The following is a 14,540-nucleotide window of genomic DNA, read 5'->3' as shown; positions in this document are numbered from 1 at the left end:
TGTCCCCTGCAGCCAGTGGGTTTGTCCTCTGCAGCCGGTGGGTTTGTCCTCTGCAGCCGGTGGGTTTGTCCCCTGCAGCCGGTGGGTTTGTCCTCTGCAGCCGGTGGGTTTGTCCCCTGCAGCCGGTGGGTTTGTCCCCTGCAGCCGGTGGGTTTGTCCTCTGCAGCCGGTGGGTTTGTCCCCTGCAGCCGGTGGGTTTGTCCTCTGCAGCCGGTGGGTTTGTCCTCTGCAGCCGGTGGGTTTGTCCCCTGCAGCCGGTGGGTTTGTCCTCTGCAGCCGGTGGGTTTGTCCTCTGCAGCCAGTGGGTTTGTCCTCTGCAGCCGGTGGGTTTGTCCTCTGCAGCCGGTGGGTTTGTCCTCTGCAGCCGGTGGGTTTGTCCTCTGCAGCAGCCGCTGGTTCCGGTGATAACTCGGATCACACCGACAGTAACTGTCAGGGTTTTCAAGATGAACTTCATTCAAAAGACCTTTTTCTTACCTGTTTCAGCCCCTAAGATTAGGCTACATCCCTCCTTAATTTCCCCAACTATGGGTCACATCACAGAGCGTGCCTCCGTTAATCTGTAAGAGGAAATTGCATTAACTCAGCCCGAGTTTGAGTATGTTTAATACTTTTCAACGTGTGAAATGGTGCTTTTGTCCGTCCCCACTCTTTACTCTTTTGGAATGTGGCCATTTCCAGTTAATGTTCATTATAAAGGCATTATTTCTCTTTGTGCTGTCAAAGTCAGAGTCCTTTGGCATCGTTAGCTTAGCTTAGCTGTGACAGTCTGACACTGAGGAGCATTTACTGTATGAAAGGTCTGCATCCAAAGAGTTGAAGCCTCATCTTTCAGCTTTATTCTTGCCTTTTTGGAACCGAAGTGCTTGGCGGTGTCAGTCTGATTAAACTCAGAGGTCCTGACACATCTGTGAGTTGGACTCTTTTCTTAAATCAGCCTCTTTATAGATGATTATCTGTAACTTGGGTGCAGACAGAAAAGCACGAGGTCACGTTTCCACTGGAACCTCTGCATCTTCAGTCTGACGGGATAATAAACCTCCTCTCAGCTGTAAAATAAGCTCCACTCACATCTTTGTTTGGCATGAAAAACACTTCAAACATGCACACCTGCTTATATTAGTGCACATTCCCCCAGAAGCAGAGACACAATAGCATGGAGCAGAGAGGGCTTAAGACCCTGTGCATGCAAGCATGTGATATGTTTGTGTTCCTGTCAGAGTCAGTGAGCAGGGCCAAGCAGAGCAGCTTAATGACATCCTATAGCTCACAGTGAGAGGTTTACCAACAGCACACTCTCTATTTCTCCTTCGGTAAACCTTTGCAAATTACAAGGGCAGCAGGGATTCTCCCAGAAATAGTCCTCGCCCCCCCCCCCCCCCCCCCCTCTGCTCGCCATCTTCGGGCTGATTTACCCGGTGCTACTTACATAAGAGCTGCTCTGGGGGGGGCAGCATCCTGTGAAAGCCTCACATCTCCGGAGCAGTCGACCGAACACAAAGTACAATAACAAACGCTGGTTTTCAACCACCGAAGCATTTATGGTGTTCTGGACGTTTTATTTAAATTACAGCTGCATAGTTTGGTGATTTTAATGATTCGATGAGTAAAACGCTAAACTGTAAAGCAAATTAATAGCCACTTAACTAATTAGGAGGCAGCAGTAATCCACACACCATTGGTGCAAGTCTAAAGACAGAGTTCTGACTTACAAAGTCCCATCTCTGGTCATAAAAATTAAGGTGATCAAACTCGCCTTTGGGACAGAACTCACTTCCTGTCACTGTGAAGTAGAGCTCACCAAGTATTGGACTGTTCAGACCGTTACCCGCTAACAGGACCGGGAGCTGGGTGCAGGCGGGTTAGTTTTATCCTGCCGAGGATGTGCTGCTCCAGTAATAATCCTGCTGTAACTTGTCCTTATCCTGAAGGTGTCTTAACCTGAGAGCTAACCTGAGAGCTAACCTGAGAGTTAACCTGAGAGCTAACCTGAAAGCTAACCTGAGCGTTAACCTGAGAGCTAACCTGAGAGCTAACCTGAGAGCTAACCTGAGAGCTAACCTGAGAGCTAACCTGAAAGCTAACCTGAGAGCTAACCTGAGAGCTAACCTGAGAGCTGAGAGCTAACCTGAGAGCTAACCTGAGAGCTAACCTGAGAGCTAACCTGAGAGCTGAGAGTTAACCTGAGAGCTAACCTGAGAGCTAACCTGAGAGTTAACCTGAGAGCTAACCTGAGAGTTAACTTGAGAGCTAACCTGAGAGCTGAGAGCTAACCTGAGAGTTAATCTGAGAGCTAACCTGAGAGTTAACCTGAGAGCTAACCTGAGAGTTAACCTGGGAGCTAACCTGAGAGTTAACCTGAGAGCTAACCTGAGAGCTAACCTGAGAGCTGAGAGCTAACCTGAGAGTTAATCTGAGAGCTAACCTGAGAGTTAACCTGAGAGCTAACCTGAGAGTTAACCTGGGAGCTAACCTGAGAGCTAACCTGAGAGCTAACCTGAGAGCTAACCTGAGAGCTAACCTGAGAGCTGAGAGCTAACCTGAGAGTTAATCTGAGAGCTAACCTGAGAGCTAACCTGAGAGCTAACCTGAGAGCTAACCTGAGAGTTAACCTGAGAGTTAATCTGAGAGCTAACCTGAGAGCTAACCTGAGAGTTAACCTGAGAGCTAACCTGAGAGCTTCTCACTGGCAGCTGGCGCCTCTGCTGGTTATGACTCAGGAGGACAATCATGATTCAATGAGACCATTCATGAGGTCAAACAGCGGCTCGAAGTGGATTCACATAAGTGGTCGCAACCTGATTTTTGTCAGCTGGCACCTTGTTTCCCAGAATGTCATTATAGCCACCACTCACACTTACATTATCACAGCCCCTTTCCAAGAATAACCTCCACAGTCAGAAGGCCGCTGGTGCAGAGAGATAACGGAAGCAAAAGAACTGAAGATTATAACCGAGGGAAAGAGGCTGGAACAGGAAGACTATAAAGGAGTGAGAAAAAGAGGAGCCTCATAAAGCTGTTAGGATGCCTGGCTCTCCTGTGTCCATAAAGCTTAGAATTTCATTCAAAAAGACTTTAAGGAAGAGGTGTGAATCAGTAGGGAGATCTTTCTCCCTCGAGAGGGACTGAAGCTCCCGATGACTTTTATATTAACTCAGAAAATAAATCTGACTAAAGCTGCAGCAATTTGCTGAGCAGGATGCAGCAGGTATGGATGTCATCATCATCATCATCATCAGCTCGCATCAAACCGACTCTTCTTCATCCCTGGAGGATTTCCTCTGAAAACAGAAACCTGATGCCTTGTAATCAGAGACGGTTTCAGCATTTATTGGAATGATGCCGTGGGTTCAGAGCTGAGCTGGAGACGCACTTTAATCACTTTAACTTTTATTACTCTGTCTCTAATGAGGCCTGCTGACGGCTGATTGATGAGGGTTCAGTCTTCAAACTTCCATTTTGGGGATCAGTAAAATATTTCTCATTGCTTTTATTCATCTGGATTATGTTTACAGCCTGTAAAAAACATAAATCCTTTAAAAACTCCGGACCTCTTTATTATAGCCCAGCAATAATTAAAGGGAAAAAGCTCTTTTTATGTTGTAGATCAATCAGAATGAATCGTTTCATCTGAATCCTTGAATTTTGTTGTTGTTCTCATCGGGTGTCTGTGGGTCTCTGGTTATTCGCCATTAGCGCCATCCGTGTGATAACCGGACAAAATGCTTTTACTTCCTGCACGATATGACTCACTGAGAGGGGCAGATGCTGCTGGGGTTTGTGGTTTTTAAGTGCTTCATTTTAGATTTAGATCCTGCACAGATGTAAACAGGAAGTACACTGTTGCCATGGATTCAGTCCAGGATGAGTACGGAATAAGGTTAATACGATCAAACATTTTATCAATGTAAACAACGGTGATTTTAAGGCAGAACAACACAGATTACTACATTTGTTCTGTAAATCAGTTTATTAGTCTGACCTTTAAGCTTCAGAGGAAGGACGGCAGGTAAAGATTTGGATGATGCGCGGCTGATTGTTCCAGAATACTGAACCCAAACTTTACTTCTCTCTGCATCTTTTGTCCAGTTTTCATTGTTATTATGGAAAAAAGTCTCACAAATACCTGCAACTTTAACTAAGTGGTCAGAAAAGCAGCAGCCGTGCAACGCTGGAGACTTTTTTCAGCAGCAGGAAGTTCTCTCAGTGGCATTTTTAGCTATCGTTCGAGTTTCTTGGTATCTGCCGATATGTCGAAGTGTCGTCTGATGCTTCCATTGGTCTGTGAGGAAAGAATATGCAGCCTCTAACTGGTAAAGCACTAAATACAATAATAAAATAATAAATAAAAGGCCATTTTCCCTTTGCATCCCGGGTGTCATCCTTGAAAATACCAAACCCCAGCATTGTGCCCTGAGGAACTCCACGTGCCATTTTTGTCCAATCAGATGCCTGATTACCGATAGATCCAAAGTATTCTGTCTTTTAAGTAAGAAGTCCTACCCTGTATTCCAGCATGAGGTCCAGTAACCCTGAGGAACACGGATTTAAGTCGTTTTTTATGTCCAAAAGTTTTCTTGTAATTATGAGATTTTAAGCTTCAAACTGATTTTCTTCTAGGTTTTTCCATTCTGTTGTAGTTTCATGCATAGAAAAACATTTAGAAATGCATTAAAATATAAAATAATTGTTTTTTAATGCCTTGAAATTCAACCTTGAAGCCCAGGAGACGAAGTGCAGCCTGACAGCTCGTGTTCAGGAGGTGAACGCAGTAAATATGTGTTACTGTGGCACCTCCTGCATGACGAGGCCACACTGAGACTATAGAGTATAGCTCACACAGAAGCTCACACAGAAGCTCACACAGAAGCTCACCAAGGTCCCAGCAGGGCGATGAGTCAGAGTTCACCACCTGCTGCTGTTTCAGGCTCTTACACAACCTCAGAAAACGAGATGGGAGGAACTTTAAAGCCAGAAGGTCTCACAGAATCCCAAATGCTTTCTGAGGGTTGTGAAGCTTCTTCTTCCACGTTTTTGTCCAGTTTGAACAAAAGGAGGAGCAGGTTCAAGTGTTTGTGTGTGCTTTGAGTGTCTGTCAGCTGAAAAAGATAAAAGAAAGAGAATCCAGATCAGACTGGCATCTGTTTCTTTACTGTTCCCAATAATCGAATGTGTCGCACCACCAAAAGCTGCCGTTAAATGTAGGAACGAGGCTTTTAAAATGCTAGCACCTGACTCTAAAGTGTTACCTGTTACATCTAAAGACAGTTTCACTGACTTCTAAGTCTCAGACGACTAGATTTTTACTGTTTTTTACCAGCTACATCGAGTGCTTCTGCAGTTATTTCCCACTTATCCTCTGACCCATTCTGTCGCAGTACGGTGGAGATAAAAACACAGACATGGAAGGCATGTGTGGCTCGTTTAAAATGAACAAACATCTCACAAACTGCCAGACAGCAGAGAGCTTATGGGCAGAAAAATTACCAGAATAACTCTTTAAAAGAGTTACCTTTCTTTGATTCACATGTCAATTTGTTTAAATAGATAAAATGAGGGTTTTCTTTTCCCTTCACTCATACAGATGTCACATTTTAAAATGTTTACGTCTGCTAAATACATAAACATTTTAAAATGGTGTTAAATAAAATGCATCATTAGACACATCCTCACACATAATAATCAGTATCAGTTCACATCTAAGAATAGGAAATACTTACAGAAAGTAGGGATGGAGATGGCGTTTATCAGCATTTTATCTAAAAACAGCAAGATATAAATGATTGGATTTGAAGACACTGGGTCTGAATCTGTCAGCTGTTTGTTTCACATAAAGACTGGAGCAGGAACACGAGGAGCACATTTCACCCTCAGATAACTCTAATCCTCATCCTCCTCTTCCTCACAGCTTATTGGCTCCATCATCGGTCGACAGGGAACCAAGATAAATGAGATCCGACAGGTTTCGGGGGCTCAGATCAAGATCGGCAGTCAGATCGACAGCACCAGTGACCGGCATGTCACCATCACCGGCACGCCCATCGCCATCAACCTGGCGCAGTACCTAATCACTTCATGGTAAGCATCCACAGGGAAGTAACATACCTGAAAAGAGGTCCCTGGAACTTTGGTGGTGACAGCTCAAAGGTTCGAACTTCATTTTAGAAACAAAAGGCTTCGAAACACATGTTCCAGGGTTCTTTAACTTGGATTCTTTCCTGAACAAATGAGAGAAAATATCAGATCGCAGATGAGACGGTGAGTGAATCCAGGTCAGACAACATGGACTTCAGCTGAGTTTCTGTTTGTAGATTAGCTCTGTCGGCTGAAACTGCCACGGTCAGAAAAAAACTGAGAAATATCTCTAAATGGCTTCATAATACACCAATATGTAGGTAAATTCAACTAAATAAAAGAATTCAATGAACAGAACACCGAATCTGAACAGCTCAGTGAATCTGAACAGATCAGTGAATCTGAACAGATCACTGAATCTGAACAGAACACCGAATCTGAACAGAACACCGAATCTGAACAGAATACTGAATCTGAACAGGTCACCGAATCTGAACAGAATACTGAATCTGAACAGGTCAGTGAATTTGAACAGGTCAGTGAATCTGAACAGAATACTGAATCTGAACAGGTCAGTGAATCTGAACAGGTCAGTGAATCTGAACAGGTCACTGAATCTGAACAGGTCAGTGAATCTGAACAGGTCAGTGAATCTGAACAGGTCATTGAATCTGAACAGATCAGTGAATCTGAACAGGTCATTGAATCTGAACAGGTCATTGAATCTGAACAGAACACTGAATCTGAACAGGTCACTGAATCTGAACAGGTCATTGAATCTGAACAGGTCAGTGAATCTGAACAGGTCACTGAATCTGAACAGGTCATTGAATCTGAACAGGTCAGTGAATCTGAACAGGTCACTGAATCTGAACAGGTCACTGAATCTGAACAGGTCACTGAATCTGAACAGATCAGTGAATCTGAACAGGTCACTGAATCTGAACAGATCACTGAATCTGAACAGGTCAGTGAATCTGAACAGAACACTGAATCTGAACAGGTCATTGAATCTGAACAGGTCAGTGAATCTGAACAGGTCACTGAATCTGAACAGGTCAGTGAATCTGAACAGGTCAGTGAATCTGAACAGGTCAGTGAATCTGAACAGATCAGTGAATCTGAACAGGTCACTGAATCTGAACAGATCACTGAATCTGAACAGGTCAGTGAATCTGAACAGGTCACTGAATCTGAACAGATCACTGAATCTGAACAGGTCAGTGAATCTGAACAGAACACTGAATCTGAACAGATCACTGAATCTGAACAGGTCATTGAATCTGAACAGATCAGTGAATCTGAACAGGTCACTGAATCTGAACAGGTCAGTGAATCTGAACAGATCAGTGAATCTGAACAGGTCACTGAATCTGAACAGATCACTGAATCTGAACAGGTCAGTGAATCTGAACAGAACACTGAATCTGAACAGGTCATTGAATCTGAACAGGTCAGTGAATCTGAACAGATCAGTGAATCTGAACAGGTCACTGAATCTGAACAGATCACTGAATCTGAACAGGTCAGTGAATCTGAACAGAACACTTAATCTGAACAGGTCAGTGAATCTGAACAGGTCAGTGAATCTGAACAGGTCAGTGAATCTGAACAGATCAGTGAATCTGAACAGGTCACTGAATCTGAACAGATCACTGAATCTGAACAGGTCAGTGAATCTGAACAGAACACTGAATCTGAACAGGTCATTGAATCTGAACAGGTCAGTGAATCTGAACAGGTCAGTGAATCTGAACAGGTCATTGAATCTGAACAGATCAGTGAATCTGAACAGGTCACTGAATCTGAACAGGTCAGTGAATCTGAACAGATCAGTGAATCTGAACAGGTCACTGAATCTGAACAGGTCACTGAATCTGAACAGATCAGTGAATCTGAACAGATCAGTGAAAGACATTTTCATGCCCCAAACAAAGGGAACCTTTTTTTGTTTTGCTGTAAGACATCCAAACATATGTTCTCAAGCACAGAAAAGGGATATTACACAAAAACAAAAATAGGAACATGGAAGGAATATTCAGTGTAAAACATGGTTTAAATTTGTTAAACTATTGTTCTGGATTAGACGATCAATAATGTTTCAGATATTCTTCATGTTGTTTAAAAATTACAGATTACATTTAGGTTTATTTATATAGCGCTAAATCACAACAAACGTCATCTTAAGGAACTTTAGATACAGACAATAACTTTAATACAATCATAATCTGAGGTCGGCTCGCAGAGGCAACGGGTTCAGGGGGGACACCCCCCAGCTCCTCCTGGGGGTCCGGAGGTGTTCCCAGGTCAGATAGGATATATAATCCCTCCAGTGGGTTCTGGTTCTGACCCGGTTCCTCCTCCCAGGAGGCATCCTAACAGAGGAACCACCTCAGCTCCTTTCTATGTGGAGGAGCAGCAGCTCTACTCCGAGCTCCTCCCCCCCGGATGGTGGAGCTCCTCCCTCGGATGATGGAGCTCCTCCCCCCGGATGGTGGAGCTCCTCCCCCCGGATGGTGGAGCTCCTCCCTCCGGATAGTGGAGCTCCTCCCTCCGGATGGTGGAGCTCCTCCCCCCGGATGGTGGAGCTCCTCCTCCATATGGTGGAGCTCCTCCCTCCGGATGGTGGAGCTCCTCCCCCTGGATGGTGGAGCTCCTCCCTCCGGATGGTGGAGCTCCTCCCTCCGGATGGTGGAGCTCCTCCCCCCGGATAGTGGAGCTCCTCCCCCCGGATGGTGGAGCTCCTCCCTCCGGATGGTGGAGCTCCTCCTCCATATGGTGGAGCTCCTCCCTCGGATGGTGGAGCTCCTCCTCCATATTGTGGAGCTCCTCCCCCCGGATGGTGGAGCTCCTCCCTCTATCTCTAAGGCTGAGCCCAGCCCCCCTCTGAAGGAAACCACGACCTCATTCTTTGGGTCAGAACCCAGATCTGTGAGCACACGTGAGGGTTGGAACAAAGATGGAGCAGGAACCTGAAAGGAACCCCAGACTCCCGCAGCACATAACTCTGCAGGTAAAGAACTGGTCCACTGTTCCAGAACCACCCTGCTCCTTTCTGAGTCCAGGCTCAACAAATGGTCGGCGCCTCCTCTCCAACACCCTGGAGTTGGACCGCTCTCTGGTCCCGTTCTTAAAATTGGGAACCACCCCCCCGGTCTGCCACCACAGTCATTGTTCCACCTCCATCAGACACCGAAGAGGCGTCAGCCCAGCAGCTGACACGATAAATAAAGCAGTTTAATGACAAAATTACAATTACCACTCCAACCGCCTGTGTGTGAAAAGGCTTCTGGTGAAAAGCTCGTACTTCTACTTCAGCCAAGAGTCGTATCTCACTGCAGGTTAAGTTGAGCACCATTACAGCTCAAGAGCCCTCCTGCATGATAAAACTAAACTGAATCTGTAGCGTTAGTGCCTCCTCTCTCCATTTAATCAGGAATATAACGCCACCAGCCTGCTTTCATACACAGCTCCACCAGCATGAAAATGGAAATGAATGACTGGACTCTGGATGAAATTGATATTTCACTCAGAATCCGTCCTGCAGCTGACAGCAGGGGGAACAGTGATGTGCACCAGCCTCATTCAGACTGAAATGTCAGGTGAGAGTTCGGAGTATCGTGGCATATTCACACTTCTCCTTTATATTTTTTAATCCTTTGCAGACAGATGAGAAAATCTGTCACAGCTGAGTGCATCTCTGTCATTTCATAACCTGGTGGAGCATCTTGTGTTTGTCCATTTCTTGCCGGTATGATGACAGACAGTGGAGGAAAGACTTGATTAAACAGATTTTCTGTTGCATGAGTCTCACAAACGGACCTGATAGTATGTGACCGATGAGTTCCTGCCAAGTACAATCTGTATTTCTGTACTGAATAATTTGGCCATAAATATAGCAACCCGTGTCTGTCACGCTGTCATGCTGCTGTGGAGCGTTACGCTGTGTTTACCTGCATCACCTGTCGTCCACACCTGGACAGCTGCTGTGATTTAATGCAGTAACAGATATAATGAAGCTGTTCCTGCAGTCAGAAACACTCCAGCTCTATAGATACAGATAGTTACTGATCCCAGAGGGAAACAGGTTAGCAGTTAGCTGTAAGTTAGCAGTTAGCTGTAAGCTAGCAGTTATCTGTAAGTTAGCAGTTAGCTGTAAGCTAGCAGGTAGCTGTAAGTTAGCAGTTAGCTGTAAGCTAGCAGTTAGCTGTAAGTTAGCAGTTAGCTGTAAGCTAGCAGTTAGCTGTAAGTTAGCAGGTAGCTGTAAGTTAACAGGTAGCTGTAAGTTAGCAGGTAGCTGTAAGTTAGCAGTTAGCTATGAGTTAGCAGTTAGCTGTGAGTTAGCAGTTAGCTATGAGTTAGCAGTTAGCTGTGAGTTAGCAGTTAGCTGTAAGTTAGCAGGTAGCTGTAAGTTAGCAGTTATCTGTAAGTTAGCAGTTAGCTGTAAGCTAGCAGTTATCTGTAAGTTAGCAGTTAGCTGTAAGCTAGCAGGTAGCTGTAAGTTAGCAGTTAGCTGTAAGCTAGCAGTTAGCTGTAAGTTAGCAGGTAGCTGTAATTTAGCAGTTAGCTGTAAGTTAGCAGGTAGCTGTAAGTTAGCAGTTAGCTATGAGTTAGCAGTTAGCTGTGAGTTAGCAGTTAGCTGTAAGTTAGCAGTTAGCTGTAAGTTAGGAGCTGATCCCTCTTTGTTGCTCAGTTTTAAAAAAGAATTAAGTTTTGAATCAGGCTTCCAACAGTAATAGAATGAGCACATAAGGTTCTCACACAGGTTCTCACAGAGGTTCTCAGAGGTTCTCACAGAGGTTCTCACAGAGGTTCTCACACAGGTTCTCACACAGGTTCTCACACAGATTCTCACAGAGGTTCTCACAGAGGTTCTCACAGAGGTTCTCACAGAGGTCCTCACACAGGTTCTCACAGGTTCTCACAGGTTCTCACACAGGTTCTCACACAGGTTCTCACACAGGTTCTCACTCAATAAAGAGGCAGACGTGTGAAACTAACCATCCTTACCAAGGCCTTCTCTCTTTTCCACATGGCTGTAGAATCCGTGTTACACAGAAACATGAATCTTTTCCATGAAGAAGAAGTGTTTCTCATGTTTGTTGCCATGGCAGCACATTGTTTGTTTGATGCAGTAAAACTGTGAGCCTAACTGCTGATTTGTCTCGGCCTCATGACAGACGCTAACCTGGACATGGAGGGATTTTCTCTCAGTAACTGCGTCCTTTTCCTGTTTTTTGCATCAGCATCATCTCAGATTCCATGCTAATATGTCTATAATGGTTTTGTTTCCTCCTCCCTAAGCCCCCTCCCAAGCCATCACCCCAACTTATACAGCACACCCCCCATCCGTACAGCGAACTCCCTACAATAATCTGTTGCAACCTCCAGCAAAACACACCTGTCTTATGATTTTGGTTTGTCAGTTTTTTCATTTTTACTCTCCAAAATATCCTGTTTGCTTTCTGTTTGGGTTTACTTTTCTTTTTAGTTTTAACATGTCTTTTATTTAACCCTCTAACCCTTCTTCATCCAAAACCTCCCCTCCCTGACCCCTCTCCTTCCTCCCTCCACCCTCCGTCCCTCCCTGTCCTCCACCCTTCCTCCCTCCAGTTTAGAGACCGCCAAATCCACCGCCCAGTCCTCCTCCATGCCGTCTCCCGTTGACCTGACCATGAGCTTCACCCAGCCCGCCCCCCCCGCCTCCGCCTCCTCCTCCTCCCTGGCAGCGATGGGCGCTGCACTGCCCCACGCTCAAATCTTGGGCACCCCCTACGCCCTCCCCCTCTCCAGCCTTCTGGGAGTGAAATCCATCCCCTACCTGGCACTGTCCACCCCTCCTGCCTCAGCAGCGGCGGCGGCGGCGGCGGCCGCAGCAGCCATCGGGGCGCCGATGTTACAGAGCTCATCAGCAGCGTCTGCGGCGGTTCCGGCTCACGCAGCGGCCGCTCTGGCGTCCTACACGGCCAAGATCTCCTCCTCCACCAACGGCATGAAGAAGCCAGAGAGACAGAAGTTTGCGCCGTACTAGTGATGGAGGAGAAGCGTTTCTGAGGTAGCTCCTGGGCTGGTGTGCAGATGGGCGGGGCCTTTCATTTTCTGTCATTTCCTGCTTCCGTCCCTTAATCATTTCTCCCTGATTGCTAAAAGACAAAAGAAATCACTGTGGGATTATTGGAACATGAAAGAATTTACGTGCAGCTACAAAAAAATGTGTGAAAGCAGCCAGAGGTGCAGAGGATGGCGGCACCCGGGTGGAGTTGGACCTCTGAACCTGTAGCTTACCTTAGAGGCTGGCTGATCACTGTAAAAGCAAAGTTTCCAACACTTTCCACCTGCTCCTTTGACTTTTGGGATTCAGTTATTCTGATTTTTATCTGTACTGTCCAGCAGCAGTTAAACAGCTTTGAAGCCTCAGAGGAAGAAGTGGATAAAACATTCTGAGAGTCTAATCACTCGTGATCCTGAGTTCGGCAGCATCTTCCTAAAATGTTTAAAATACGACAATCACTTCGTGGCTGCAATGGTTACCACTCAGGGTCGCTGGCCCCCCCCACGCTGATAAGTAATCCTGTAGTATAAGTATGAACATCTCTGAAGCTGATTTTGCTGCTCACTCAAACTTCTGGATTCTTTCATGTCTCGGATTATAGAGATTAGAAATAAAACTCAGTTAAAGCCCTCCAGAGATCGGGTCCAGTCCTTAGAAAGCTATGAAACCAACCAATGGAAACAGCTTGGAGTCGACTGCAGCTGGTTCCATTCATGCAGAATTTTCTGGCCCGACTTTGAGCCCGTGGAGGTCCAGCAGTTAGATGTGGGCTGGGTCCGTCTAAACGTTGGATTATATGTCTCAAAAATAGAAGTTTGTGTTTGGGAACAGCTTTCCAGGACCGAGGTTTGGAAGCTAAAACCTTGGTTCCCACCAACTGCTTCATAGATCAGAATCAGAAACGGGTCTGAGTATCAAACTATTTGGTTTCTCATTCAATTCAGTATCCTGGTGAGTTAGATTATTAAAAATGTTCAGTTAAGCTCCTCTTGATCAGCATATTTTCTGCCCCTGGTTCTTGGTTTCCTCATGACGGCGTGACCCAGTCCCTCCCCTCAGAGGGGGTAAAGACATCATCCAGCCGGGTCCAGGTTGGTCGATGACCCAGTCCCTCCTCTCAGAGGGGGTAAAGGCATCATCCAGCCAGGTCCCGGTTGGTCGATGACCCAGTCCCTCCCCTCAGAGGGGGTAAAGACATCATCCAGCCAGGTCCCGGTTGGTCGATGACCCAGTCCCTCCCCTCAGAGGAGGTAAAGGCATCATCCAACCGGGTCCAGGTTGGTCGATGACCCAGTCCCTCCCCTCAGAGGGGGTAAAGACATCATCCAGCCGGGTCCAGGTTGGTCGATGACCCAGTCCCTCCCCTCAGAGGAGGTAAAGGCATCATCCAGCCGGGTCCCGGTTGGTCGATGACCCAATCCCTCCCCTCAGAGGGGGTAAAGACATCATCCAGCCAGGTCCCGGTTGGTCGATGACCCAGTCCCTCCCCTCAGAGGGGGTAAAGGCATCATCCAGCCAGGTCCCGGTTGGTCGATGACCCAGTCCCTCCCCTCAGAGGAGGTAAAGACATCATCCAGCCAGGTCCCGGTTGGTCGATGACCCGGTCCCTCCCCTCAGAGGGGGTAAAGACATCATCCAGCCGGGTCTCAGTTGGTCGATGACCCGGTCCCTCCTCTCAGAGGAGGTAAAGACATCATCCAGCCGGGTCTCAGTTGGTCGATGACCCGGTCCCTCCTCTCAGAGGAGGTAAAGACATCATCCAGCCGGGTCTCAGTTGGTCGATGACCCAATCCCTCCCCTCAGAGGAGGTAAAGACATCATCCAGCCAGGTCCCGGTTGGTCGATGACCCAGTCCCTCCCCTCAGAGGAGGTAAAGACATCATTCAGCCAGGTCCCGGTTGGTCGATGACCCGGTCCCTCCCCTCAGAGGGGGTAAAGACATCATCCAGCCGGGTCTCAGTTGGTCGATGACCCGGTCCCTCCTCTCAGAGGAGGTAAAGACATCATCCAGCCGGGTCTCAGTTGGTCGATGACCCGGTCCCTCCTCTCAGAGGAGGTAAAGACATCATCCAGCCGGGTCCCAGTTGGTCGATGACCCGGTCCCTCCTCTCAGAGGGGGTAAAGACATCATCCATCCAGGTCCCGGTTGGTCGATGACCCAGTCCCTCCTCTCAGAGGAGGTAAAGACATCATCCAGCCGGGTCCCAGTTGGTCGATGACCCGGTCCCTCCTCTCAGAGGGGGTAAAGACATCATCCATCCAGGTCCCGGTTGGTCGATGACTTAAAGAAAAAAAACCCAAACAAAGAGGAGGAACCGTGATGGAATAAATTCAACATATTCTAAAAGTAGAGACATAAAGGGAGAAATTCATTTGTTTGAGTGATTTTGTGAGTCAGAATCTGCAGGTCAGA

General features: G+C 46.7%; 1 protein-coding gene across 2 annotated transcripts in view; it reads left to right on the top strand.

Annotated features, from left to right (window-relative positions):
- Window positions 1–13,752, top strand: part of pcbp4 (poly(rC) binding protein 4) — a 77,744-nt gene extending 63,992 nt beyond the window's left edge. Inside the window, exons 13-14 of one of the 2 annotated variants that reach the window (XM_072381364.1) lie at window positions 5,909–6,078; window positions 11,689–13,752. In XM_072381364.1, coding sequence (XP_072237465.1) covers window positions 5,909–6,078; window positions 11,689–12,106 — 588 coding nt within the window. In that variant the 3' untranslated portion in view covers window positions 12,107–13,752. Of the gene's footprint in view, window positions 1–5,908; window positions 6,079–11,379 lie in introns of both variants that reach the window. The other variant, XM_072381365.1, reaches the window with a different exon arrangement.
- Window positions 13,753–14,540: the final 788 nt, after the last annotated feature.

This window comes from Leuresthes tenuis, unplaced genomic scaffold (genome assembly GCF_036924035.1).
Source record: "Leuresthes tenuis unplaced genomic scaffold, fLeuTen1.0.hap1 SCAF_3, whole genome shotgun sequence".
NCBI classification, from domain to species: domain Eukaryota; kingdom Metazoa; phylum Chordata; class Actinopteri; order Atheriniformes; family Atherinopsidae; genus Leuresthes; species Leuresthes tenuis.
This window is presented reverse-complemented; position numbering and strand designations above follow the sequence as displayed.